Consider the following 12,643-nt stretch of genomic DNA (forward strand, 5'->3'; position numbering starts at 1 on the left):
TCTGTTCTCTTCCTGCTCTGTCCTCTTCCTGCTCTGTTCTCATCCTGCTCTGTCCTGCTCTGTTCTCTTCCTGCTCTGTGCTGTTCTTGCTCTGTTCTCATCCTGCTCTGTTCTCATCCTGCTCTGTTCTCTTCCTGCTCTGTTCTCTTCCTGCTCTGTTCTCATCTTGCTCTGTCCTCTTCCTGCTCTGTCCCCATCCTGCTCTGTTCTCTTCCTGCTCTGTTCTCTTCCTGCTCTGTGCTCTTCCTGCTCTGTTCTCTTCTTGCTCTGTTCTCTATCTGCTCTGTTCTTATCCTGCTCTGTTCTCTTTCTGCTCTGTTCTCTTCCTGCTCAGTTCTTATCCTGCTCTGTTCTCTTCCTGCTCTGTGTTCTTCCTGCTCTGTCCTGCTCTGTGTTCTTCCTGCTCTGTTCTCTTCCTGCTCTGTCCTGCTCTGTGTTCTTCCTGCTCTGTTCTCTTCCTGCTCTGTGTTCTTCCTGCTCTGTGTTCTTCCTGCCGCCGCTCGTGCTCCTGCTCTGTGTTCTTCCTGCTCTGTGCCCTGCTCTGTCCTGCTCTGTGTTCTTCCTGCTCTGTTCTCTTCCTGCTCTGTTCTTATCCTGCTCTGTTCTCTTCCTGCTCTGTGTTCTTCCTGCTCTGTCCTGCTCTGTGTTCTTCCTGCTCTGTGTTCTCATCCTGCTCTGTGTTCTTCCTGCTCTGTTCTCTTCCTGCTCTGTTCTCTTCCTGCTCTGTGTTCTTCCTGCTCTGTCCTGCTCTGTGTTCTTCCTGCTCTGTTCTCATCCTGCTCTGTTCACTTCCTGCTCTGTTCTCTTCCTGCTCTGTGTTCTCATCCTGCTCTGTTCTCTTCCTGCTCTGTCCTGCTCTGTGTTCTTCCTGCTCTGTTCTCATCCTGCTCTGTTCTCTTCCTGCTCTGTGTTCTTCCCTCTCTGTCCTGCTCTGTTCTCTTCCTGCTCTGTGTTCTTCCTGCTCTGTGTTCTTCCTGCTCTGTTCTCATCTTGCTCTGTTCTCTTCTTGCTCTGTTCTCATCCTGCTCTGTTCTCATCCTGCTCTGTTCTCTTCCTGCTCTGTTCTCTTCCTGCTCTGTTCTCTTCCTGCTCTGTTCTCATCTTGCTCTGTTCTCCTCCTACTCTGTTCTGCTCTGTTCTCTTCCTGCTCTGTTCTCTTCCTGCTCTGTTCTCTTCCTGCTCTGTTCTCCTCCTACTCTGTTCTGCTCTGTTCTCTTCCTGCTCTGTTCTCTTCCTGCTCTGTCCTCTTCCTGCTCTGTTCTGCTCTGTTCTCAACCTGCTCTCTTCTCTTCCTGCTCTGTTCTCTTCCTGCTCTGTTCTCATCCTGCTCTGTTCACTTCCTGCTCTGTTCACTTCCTGCTCTGTTCACTTCCTTCTCTGTTTCTCTTCCTTCTATGTTCTCTTCCTCCTCTGTTCTCTTCCTGCTCTGTTCTCTCATTAATTAAGGATCTGAGCCTTTTTTTCCATTTTTGCCTAAAATGATATACCCAAATCTAACTGTCTGTAGCTCAAAATCAAAATCAAATCAAATTTTATTGGTCACATACACATGGTTAGCAGATGTCAATTTGAGTGTAGCGAAATGCTTGTGCTTCTAGTTCCGACCATGCAGTAATATCTAACAAATAATCTAACAATTCCACAACAACTACCCCATACACACAAGTGTAAAGGAATCAATATGAATATGTACAAAAATATATGAATGAGTGATAGCCGAACAGCATAGGCAAGATGCAGTAGATGGTATAGAGTACAGTATATACATATGAGATGAGTAATGTAGGATATGAAAACATTATATAAAGTGGCATTGTTTAAAGTGGCTAGTGATACATTTAATTACATCAAGATGGCAAGATGCAGTAGATGGTATGGAGTACAGTATATACATATGAGATGAGTAATGTAGGATATGAAAACATTATATAAAGTGGCATTGTTTAAAGTGGCTAGTGATACATTTAATTACATCAAGATGGCAAGATGCAGTAGATGGTATAGAGTACAGTATATACATATTAGATGAGTAATGTAGGGTATGTAAACATTATATAAAGTGGCATTGTTTAAAGTGGCTAGTGATAAATTGATAAATTTTTCCATTTATTAAAGTGGCTGGAGTTGTCAGTATGTTGGCAGCAGCCACTCAATGTTTGTGATGGCTGTGTAACAGTCTGATGGCCTTGAGATAGAAGCTGTTTTTCAGTCTCTCGGTCCCAGCTTTGATGCACCTGTACTGACCTCGCCTTCTGGATGTTAACGGTGGTTCACGCTTTCAGTTTTGTGCGAATGCTGCCATCAATCCACGGTTTCTGGTTGGGGAATGTTTTAATAGACACTGTGGGTACAACATCGCCGATGCACTTGCTAATAAACTCGCTCACCGAATCAGCGTATTCGTCAATGTTGTTGTTCGACGTTATGCGGAACATGTCCCAGTCCATGTGCTCGAAGCAATCTTGAAGCGTGGAATCAGATTGGTCGGACCAGCGTTGAACAGACCTGAGGGCGGGTGCTTCCTGTTTTAGTTTCTGTCTATAGGCTGGAAGCATCAAAATGGAGTCGTGGTCAGATTTTCTGAAAGGAGAGCGGGGGAGGGCTTTGTATGCATCGCGGAAGTTAGAATAACAATGATCCAGGGTTTTACCAGCCCTGGTTGCACAATCGATATGCTGATAGAATTTGGGCAGCCTTGTTTTCAGATTAGCCTTGTTAAAATTCCCAGCTACAATAAATGCAGCTTCAGGATATGTGGTTTCCAGTTTACATAGAGTCCAATGAAGTTCTTTCAGAGGCGTCGATGTGTCTGCTTGGGGGGGGAATATACACGACTGTGATTATGATCGAAGAGAATAAGTCAGGTGAACAAAAGGACTTGAGTTCCTGTATGTTGTTATGATAACATCACGTCTCGTTAATCATAAGGCATACACCCCCGCCCTTCTTCTTACACGAGAGATGCTTGTTTCTGTCGGCGGATGCGTGAAGAAACCAGCTGGCTGTACCGACTCAGAGAGCGTGTCTCGAGTGAGCCATGTTTCCGTGAAACAGTCCCTGATGTCTCTCTGGAAAGCTGCCCTTGCTCGGATTTCGTCGACCTTTTTGTCAAGAGACTGGACATTGGCGAGTAGCATGCTTGGGAGCGGTGGGCGATGTGCCCGTCTACGGAGCCTGACCAGGGTACCGCTCCGTCTGCCCCTTCTACGCCGCCGTTGTTTTGGGTTGCCGGCTGGGATCCGATCCATTGTCCTGGGTGGTGGTCCAAACAGAGGATCCGCTTCGGGAAAGTCGTATTCCTGGTCGTTGACGTTGCTCTTATGTCCAATAGTTCCTCCTGACTGTATTTAATAAAACCTAAGATTACCCGGGGTAACATTGTAAAAAATAACACGTAAAAAAACAAAATACTGCATAGTTTCTTAGGAACGCGAAGCGAGGCGGCCATCTCTGTCGGCACCGGAAGTATAGGATATGCAAGGATATGCATATTCTTGGTACCATTTGAAAGGAAACACTTTGAAGTTTGTGGAAATGTGAAATTAATATAGGAGAATATAACACATTAGATCTGGTAAAAGATAATACAAACAAAAAGACATGCTTTAAAAATATATATATATATATAAGAGAGAGAAAGGCCATAATATAATATTGCAGTTTAGGCGCAATTTAGATATTGTCCACTAGATGGCAGTAGTGTGTGTGCAAAGTTTCAGACTGATTCAGTTAAGCATTGCAGCAGTTTCTCTGCTGCAGTAGTCTAATTAACAGTCTGGACCTTCTGTTTCTCTGCTGCAGTAGTCTAATTAACAGTCTGGACCTTCTGTTTCTCTGCTGCAGTAGTCTAATTAACAGTCTGGACCTTCTGTTTCTCTGCTGCAGTAGTCTAATTAACAGTCTGGACCTTCTGTTTCTCTGCTGCAGTAGTCTAATTAACGGTCTGGACCTTCTGTTTCTCTGCTGCAGTAGTCTAATTAACGGTCTGTACCTTCTGTTTCTCTGCTGCAGTAGTCTAATTAACAGTCTGGACCTTCTGTTTCTCTGCTGCAGTAGTCTAACGGTCTGTACCTTCTGTTTCTCTGCTGCAGTAGTCTAATTAACGGTCTGGACCTTCTGTTTCTCTGCTGCAGTAGTCTAACGGTCTGTACCTTCTGTTTCTCTGCTGCAGTAGTCTAATTAACGGTCTGGACCTTCTGTTTCTCTGCTGCAGTAGTCTAATTAACAGTCTGGACCTTCTGTTTCTCTGCTGCAGTAGTCTAATTAACAGTCTGGACCTTCTGTTTCTCTGCTGCAGTAGTCTAATTAACAGTCTGGACCTTCTGTTTCTCTGCTGCAGTAGTCTAATTAACAGTCTGGACCTTCTGTTTCTCTGCTGCAGTAGTCTAATTAACAGTCTGGACCTTCTGTTTCTCTGCTGCAGTAGTCTAATTAACAGTCTGGACCTTCTGTTTCTCTGCTGCAGTAGTCTAATTAACAGTCTGGACCTTCTGTTTCTCTGCTGCAGTAGTCTAATTAACAGTCTGGACCTTCTGTTTCTCTGCTGCAGTAGTCTAATTTCCTCAATGTTTCCAGCCCAATCCAGGTTCAGATAATTACCTTAATCTCCGTCCCTGTCTGTGTTTTATCCGGATTTTAATTAGTTTTAATGGGTTTGGGAGGTTGAAGATATCTGAGGAGGTGGAGGAGAGGAGAGGGGGAGGAGGTGGAGGAGAGGAGAGGTGGATGAGGTGGAGGAGAGGAGGACGGGGGAGGACGAGAGGACATAAGTGTCACGGCTGATGACCTGTCATAAAGCAGTGTCCCTATATTCCTCCACCTCATCCCCCTCTCCTCCACCTCATCCCCCTCTCCTCTCCTCCACCTCATCCCCCTCTCCTCCACCTCATCCCCCTCTCCTCTCCTCCACCTCATCCTCCTCTCCACTCCTCCACATCATCCCCCTCTCCTCTCCTCCACCTCATCCTCCTCTCCTCCACCTCATCCCCCTCTCCTCTCCTCCACCTCATCCTCCTCTCCACTCCTCCACATCATCCCCCTCTCCTCTCCTCCACCTCATCCCCCTCTCCACTACTCCACCTCATCCCCCTCTCCTCTCCTCCACCTCATCCCCCTCTCCTCTCCTCCACCTCACCCCCCTCTCCTCATCCCCCTCTCATCTCCTCCACCTCATCCCCCTCTCCACTCCTCCACCTCATCCCCCTCTCCTCCACCTCATCCCCCTCTCCTCTCCTCCACCTCATCCCCCTCTCCTCTCGTCCTCCCCCGTCCTCCTCTCCTCTCCTCCACCTCATCCTCCTCTCCTCCACCTCATCCCCCTCTCCTCTCCTCCACCTCATCCTCCTCTCCTCTCCTCCACCTCATCCTCCTCTCCTCTCCTCCACCTCATCCTCCTCTCCTCCACCTCGTCCTCCTCTCCTCCACCTCGTCCTCCTCTCCTCCACCTCGTCCTTCTCTCCTCTCCTCCACCTCGTCCTCCTCTCCTCCAGGCCCTCTGTGTCCCTGCTGACATTATATATATATTGGATTCCCAAATGACACCCTTTTCCCTACGTAGTGCACTACTTTTGACCAGGGCCCATAGGGCTTTGGTCTAAAGTAGTGTACTGCGTAGGGAATAGAGTGCCATTTGAGACACACACACACATCCTTTTGTCTTAATGGAATAAGAGCCTGTGTTGTTACAGTATCGATCTCCCTACTGGGGAAGAGAGAAGCAACATCCATGAGAAGGAGACATGATGAGGGGAATGAAGGGGCACAGGGCACATGCAAGTACACTTCTTAAGTGGTTTAAGGATACTCACCAAGTATGCATGTAAGTACACTTCTTACGTGGTTAAGGAAACTCGCCAGTGTAACCGATGTGAAATGGCTAGTTAGTTAGTGGTGGTGCGCGCTAATAGCGTTTCAATCGGTGACGTCACTCGCTCTGAGACTTGAAGTAGGGTTTCCCCTTGCGTTGCAAAGGCCGCGGCTTTTGTGGCGCGATGGGTAACGATGCTTCGTTGGGTGTCAGTTGTTGATGTGTGCAGAAGGTCCCAGGTTTGAGCCCGGGTTGGAGCGAAGAGAGGGATGGAACCCACACTGTAACACCAAATACGCATGGAAGTACACAAAGCCAACACACACATGCACACATAAGACACCCTCAAGCCCAGTGGTCCGACAGGGACGTTAAAACGTAAAATGCCAGCTTTGATTTTTCCTGGAACAGTACACCAGGGATTAAAACATTAAAACAGACACAGAAGTTCTGAACGATCGACCGTCTTGCCCTATATCTTTGGGGTGGAGGGGGGGGGGAGAAGAATTGAGGGCAGATATTTAGATGTATATTTACGAGGACCAGTTGTTGTAATTGCCTGTTTGAAATGGGGGCAGGGTGTGTGATTTACTATCGGTGTCAAGGCCTGAGGCGCGAACCTCCCCTCTGTTTCTAGTATGGAGCAATCTCTTCTCTTGCTTTAGGCCCTGGCCTGCATATAATCTCCGCTGCAGAGAGGGAGAGGAGAGGAGGAAGTCTCTGTGCAAGGCAGGCTTCTAAAGGAACAGGGTCGTCCATGTCAATAAGAGTCTGAAAAACAGCCTGGCTTCAAGCTCCTCTTGAGACCTCGCATATGTCCCAAATGGCACCCTATTTCATTTATACTGCACCCTGTTCCCTTTATAGTGCACCCTATTCCCTTTATAGTGCACCCTATTCCCTTTATAGGGCACCAGGCCAGGATCAAAAGTAGTGCCCTATATGTAGGGAATGAGGTGCCATTTGTAGTGCCCTATATGTAGGGAACGAGGTGCCATTTGTAGTGCCCTATATGTAGGGAATGAGGTGCCATTTGTAGTGCCCTATATGTAGGGAATGAGGTGCCATTTGCGACGCAGGCAGAGAGACAGGAGAAGGAGGCGCGTGTCCTATATCAGACAGGTGTCTGTGAGGTCAAATCAAATTTTATTTGTCACGTGCGCCGAATACAACAGGTGTAGTAGACCTTACAGTGAAACACTGAATACAACAGGTGTAGTAGACCTTACAGTCAAATGTTGAATACAACAGGTGTAGTAGACCTTTACAGTCAAATGCTGAATACAACAGGTGTAGTAGACCTTTACAGTGAAATGCTGAATACAACAGGTGTAGTAGACCTTACAGTCAAATGTTGAATACAACAGGTGTAGTAGACCTCACAGTGAAATGCTGAATACAACAGGTGTAGTAGACCTTTACAGTCAAATGCTGAATACAACAGGTGTAGTAGACCTTTACAGTGAAATGCTGAATACAACAGGTGTAGTAGACCTTACAGTGAAATGCTGAATACAACAGGTGTAGTAGACCTTACAGTGAAATGCTGAATACAACAGGTGTAGTAGACCTTACAGTGAAATGCTGAATACAACAGGTGTAGTAGACCTCACAGTGAAATGCTGAATACAACAGGTGTAGTAGACCTTTACAGTGAAATGCTGAATACAACAGGTGTAGTAGACCTTACAGTCAAATGCCGACTACAACAGGTGTAGTAGACCTTACAGTGAAATGCTGAATACAACAGGTGTAGTAGACCTCCCAGTGAAATGCTGAATACAACAGGTGTAGTAGACCTCACAGTGAAATGCTGAATACAACAGGTGTAGTAGACCTCACAGTGAAATGCTGAATACAACAGGTGTAGTAGACCTCACAGTGAAATGCTGAATACAACAGGTGTAGTAGACCTTACAGTGAAATGCTGAATACAACAGGTGTAGTAGACCTTACAGTGAAATGCTGAATACAACAGGTGTAGTAGACCTCACAGTGAAATGCTGAATACAACAGGTGTAGTAGACCTCACAGTGAAATGCTGAATACAACAGGTGTAGTAGACCTTACAGTCAAATGCTGAATACAACAGGTGTAGTAGACCTCACAGTGAAATGCTGAATACAACAGGTGTAGTAGACCTTACAGTGAAATGCTGAATACAACAGGTGTAGTAGACCTTACAGTGAAATGCTGAATACAACAGGTGTAGTAGACCTCACAGTGAAATGCTGAATACAACAGGTGTAGTAGACCTCACAGTGAAATGCTGAATACAACAGGTGTAGTAGACCTTACAGTGAAATGCTGAATACAACAGGTGTAGTAGACCTTACAGTGAAATGCTGAATACAACAGGTGTAGTAGACCTTACAGTGAAATGCTGAATACAACAGGTGTAGTAGACCTTACAGTGAAATGCTGAATACAACAGGTGTAGTAGACCTCACAGTGAAATGCTGAATACAACAGGTGTAGTAGACCTCACAGTGAAATGCTGAATACAACAGGTGTAGTAGACCTCACAGTGAAATGCTGAATACAACAGGTGTAGTAGACCTTACAGTGAAATGCTGAATACAACAGGTGTAGTAGACCTTACAGTGAAATGCTGAATACAACAGGTGTAGTAGACCTTACAGTGAAATGCTGAATACAACAGGTGTAGTAGACCTCACAGTGAAATGCTGAATACAACAGGTGTAGGTAGACCTTACAGTTAAATGCTGAATACAACAGGTGTAGTAGACCTTACAGTGAAATGCTGAATACAACAGGTGTAGTAGACCTCACAGTGAAATGCTGAATACAACAGGTGTAGTAGACCTCACAGTGAAATGCTGAATACAACAGGTGTAGTAGACCTCACAGTGAAATGCTGAATACAACAGGTGTAGTAGACCTCACAGTGAAATGCTGAATACAACAGGTGTAGTAGACCTTACAGTGAAATGCTGAATACAACAGGTGTAGTAGACCTCACAGTGAAATGCTGAATACAACAGGTGTAGTAGACCTTCAGTGAAATGCTGAATACAACAGGTGTAGTAGACCTCACAGTGAAATGCTGAATACAACAGGTGTAGTAGACCTTCAGTGAAATGCTGAATACAACAGGTGTAGTAGACCTCACAGTGAAATGCTGAATACAACAGGTGTAGGTAGACCTTACAGTTAAATGCTGAATACAACAGGTGTAGTAGACCTTACAGTGAAATGCTGAATACAACAGGTGTAGTAGACCTCACAGTGAAATGCTGAATACAACAGGTGTAGTAGACCTTACAGTGAAATGCTGAATACAACAGGTGTAGTAGACCTCACAGTGAAATGCTGAATACAACAGGTGTAGTAGACCTCACAGTGAAATGCTGAATACAACAGGTGTAGTAGACCTTACAGTGAAATGCTGAATACAACAGGTGTAGTAGACCTTACAGTGAAATGCTGAATACAACATGTGTAGTAGACCTCACAGTGAAATGCTGAATACAACAGGTGTAGTAGACCTCACAGTGAAATGCTGAATACAACAGGTGTAGTAGACCTCACAGTGAAATGCTGAATACAACAGGTGTAGTAGACCTCACAGTGAAATGCTGAATACAACAGGTGTAGTAGACCTTACAGTGAAATGCTGAATACAACAGGTGTAGTAGACCTCACAGTGAAATGCTGAATACAACAGGTGTAGTAGACCTCACAGTGAAATGCTGAATACAACAGGTGTAGTAGACCTCACAGTGAAATGCTGAATACAACAGGTGTAGTAGACCTCACAGTGAAATGCTGAATACAACAGGTGTAGTAGACCTCACAGTGAAATGCTGAATACAACAGGTGTAGTAGACCTCACAGTGAAATGCTTACTTACAGGCTCTAACCAATAGTGCAAACATTTTTTAGGTAAACAATAGGTTGGTAAAGAAATAAAACAACAGTAAAAAGACAGGATATACACAGTAGAGGGGCTATATACAGTAGAGAGGCTATATACAGTAGAGAGGATATATACAGTAGAGAGGTTATATACAGTAGAGAGGCTATATACAGTAGAGAGGTTATATACAGTAGAGAGGCTATATACAGTAGAGAGGCTATATACAGTAGAGAGGTTATATACAGTAGAGAGGCTATATACAGTAGAGAGGCTATATACAGTAGAGAGGCTATATACAGTAGAGAGGCTATATACAGTAGAGGGGCTATATACAGTAGAGAGGCTATATACAGTAGAGAGGCTATATACAGTAGAGAGGCTATATACAGTAGAGAGGCTATATACAGTAGAGAGGCTATATACAGTAGAGAGGCTATATACAGTAGAGGGGCTATATACAGTAGAGAGGCTATATACAGTAGAGAGGCTACATACAGCAGAGAGGATATATACAGACACCGGTTAGTCAGGCTGATTGAGGTAGTATGTACATGTACAACCGTTGAGCTTGTAAAGTCTATCCAGCTCTTGGTATTTTCTTTCGTCCTTTTCTTGAAGAATGCTGGTGATTTGCTTACTGTGTGTATTGAATGGTTTTATTTGACTAAAAGTAGTTATTATTCTTCGGAAAGAGACTTATCTTAAAATCTCATAAAATGATTGATTTACTCTGTTCCATTCTCACCATGGCTGTCACGGTAAAGAAGATGGAAACGGGCAAGTCTTACTGGGAAACAGGCAAGTCTTACTGGGAAACGGGCAAGTCTTACTGGGAAACGGGCAAGTCTTACTGGGCCTGAATTAAAGAAGCTCAAGTTAAACTTTCAAAGTAAGAGTAAATATTGGATGGTTGATTACGTGATCCTGTTTAACGCCCTCATGCATTGCTGCCTTGAAAGGTAAGACTTTTTAGTCGTAGATGTATGAACAACGGCACCACCTAGTGTCATAGAGATCATACTGCAGGTTCAAGTTAAAACAGTACCAATGTTATGACTACAGAGGACAGTGAAGCAACATCCCTGAGTTACAGAGACAATTAGACACCTGTTTTGTCTTCTTCTTCAATTCACCTTTCCTCGATTCCTCACATCCACTTCTTCACATCCTTCTCAAAACCTATTGGAGAAGAACGTCCGAGAGGAAGAGCCTTAGAGACCCTCTCACATTTTACATTTACATTTTTGTCATTTTAGTCATTTAGCAGACGCTCTTATCCGGAGCGACTTACTTCTTCAGAAAAATACATTAAATTACAGCTCTAAAATCAATCAAGGATAGAGAGTGGTTGTTACACATCTGGCTGGCTGTCCTCTTTAGTCAGGCAGAATGACAGACCAGGTAGCAGCAGGGTTTGGCCTGGTATAACCATAGCATCCATGTCCTAGTCACATGGTGCTAACATCAAACAAAGAGCCACCTCTGTTCAGCGTTGAACAGGGATGACTAATTGTTTTCTTACAGTAGTGAATGCATACATTTCATACATTTTAATACAATTGAGAAGGAGGCGAGGAGATGGGGTGCCAGGAATAGTCTTCCTGTGTGGCTCAGTTGGTAGAGCATGGTTTTTGCAACGTCAGGGTTGTGGGTTTGATTCCCACGGGGGACCAGCACAGGGGAAAAAAAGAAAAAAAAATGTATGCATTCACTACTGTAAGTTGCTCTGGATAAGAGCGTCTACTAAATGACTAAAATGTACATGTAATCAGGGAAAGACTATTTTAGATGAAGACATTGAATTCTGTTTCACTAGTGTACAGCTGTAGAATTGCTTCTACACCTGCATTACTTGCTGTTTTGGGGGTTTTAGGCTGGGTTTCTGTAACAGCACTTTGAGATATCAGCTGATGTAAGAAGGGCTTTATAAATACATTTGATTTGATTTAGAATTGAAAAGAGCTAATGGTAAAACTTGCCTTCCCAAAGCTTCCTTAACCTGTCTTTTCCCCCAGTGATTGACATCAAGATGGACAAACCGCAGGAGCCTCAGACCACCGAAGGCGGGTGCTCCTGTTGATCCTGATTGGACGTTTTCATCTACACCACTTGCTTGTTGTGTTGCTTCCTATTGGTTAGCCCTCCACTTGAGTTTTTCAGATTATAATCTGGTCTTTTCATCTAAATATTGGTTATCAGTTGGAAACTAACGTTACACACATAAAACACTGTACTTTATTAACGAAAATTGCCAACAAAAAAAAGTCTTAAAAATTATTACAATGATCAAAATCAAGAACAAAAAAACATCCCTTAACCACATAAACATATGTACTATACTTGTTTTTGTAAAAGTAGAATGGAACGTTTTTTTTTTTTTCCTTTTTGTATTTTTGTAATGTTAAAGAAATAAAAAGACACAGACAACACAAATTCTCCTCTTGGTTAGAGGCTCAAATGGCACCCTGATGTTCTCTATATAGTGCACACATGGGCCCTGATCATAAGTAGAGCACTCTAAAGGGATTAGGGTGTCATTGTAATGGAAGGAAAGAGCTGAATTGGAACACGCAGCCTAATGGCTAGAGAGGGCAAACTGACCAGTAACTTCTCACTGAATATCTAATGCATGCATACCAATTATTATTATATTTTTATTTTTAATTATATTTTAGGTAGGCCTATTAATGTACTGTCTGCTGATGTATACTGATTAGATATGAAAATGCTCTTAACTTACACGTGTGTTCACTCATTTTATTATTTTCTTCACAAAATGCTGTGATTGAAACTGGATTTTAATAGTGTGTGCACTAGTGTGTGTGTGTGTGTGTGTGTGGTGTGTGTGTGTGTGGTGTGTGTGTGTGTGTGTGTGTGTGTGTGTGTGTGTAAATGTACGCTTTCTATATAAGAAACTGTAGAATGCAACCATCCATAGTGGGCAACTGTGTCTTCAC

General features: G+C 43.9%; 1 protein-coding gene across 1 annotated transcript in view; it reads left to right on the forward strand.

Annotated features, from left to right (window-relative positions):
- The window catches only part of LOC123727857 (ras-related protein Rab-6B), a 198,857-nt gene extending 186,497 nt beyond the window's left edge, over window positions 1-12,360 (forward strand). The window contains exon 8 of the mRNA XM_045697479.2: window positions 11,702-12,360. Coding sequence (XP_045553435.1) covers window positions 11,702-11,766 — 65 coding nt within the window. The 3' untranslated portion in view covers window positions 11,767-12,360. The remainder of the gene's footprint in view (window positions 1-11,701) is intronic.
- Window positions 12,361-12,643: the final 283 nt, after the last annotated feature.

The sequence above is a fragment of the Salmo salar genome, chromosome 16 (genome assembly GCF_965601325.2).
Source record: "Salmo salar chromosome 16, fSalSal1, whole genome shotgun sequence".
Classification (NCBI taxonomy): domain Eukaryota; kingdom Metazoa; phylum Chordata; class Actinopteri; order Salmoniformes; family Salmonidae; genus Salmo; species Salmo salar.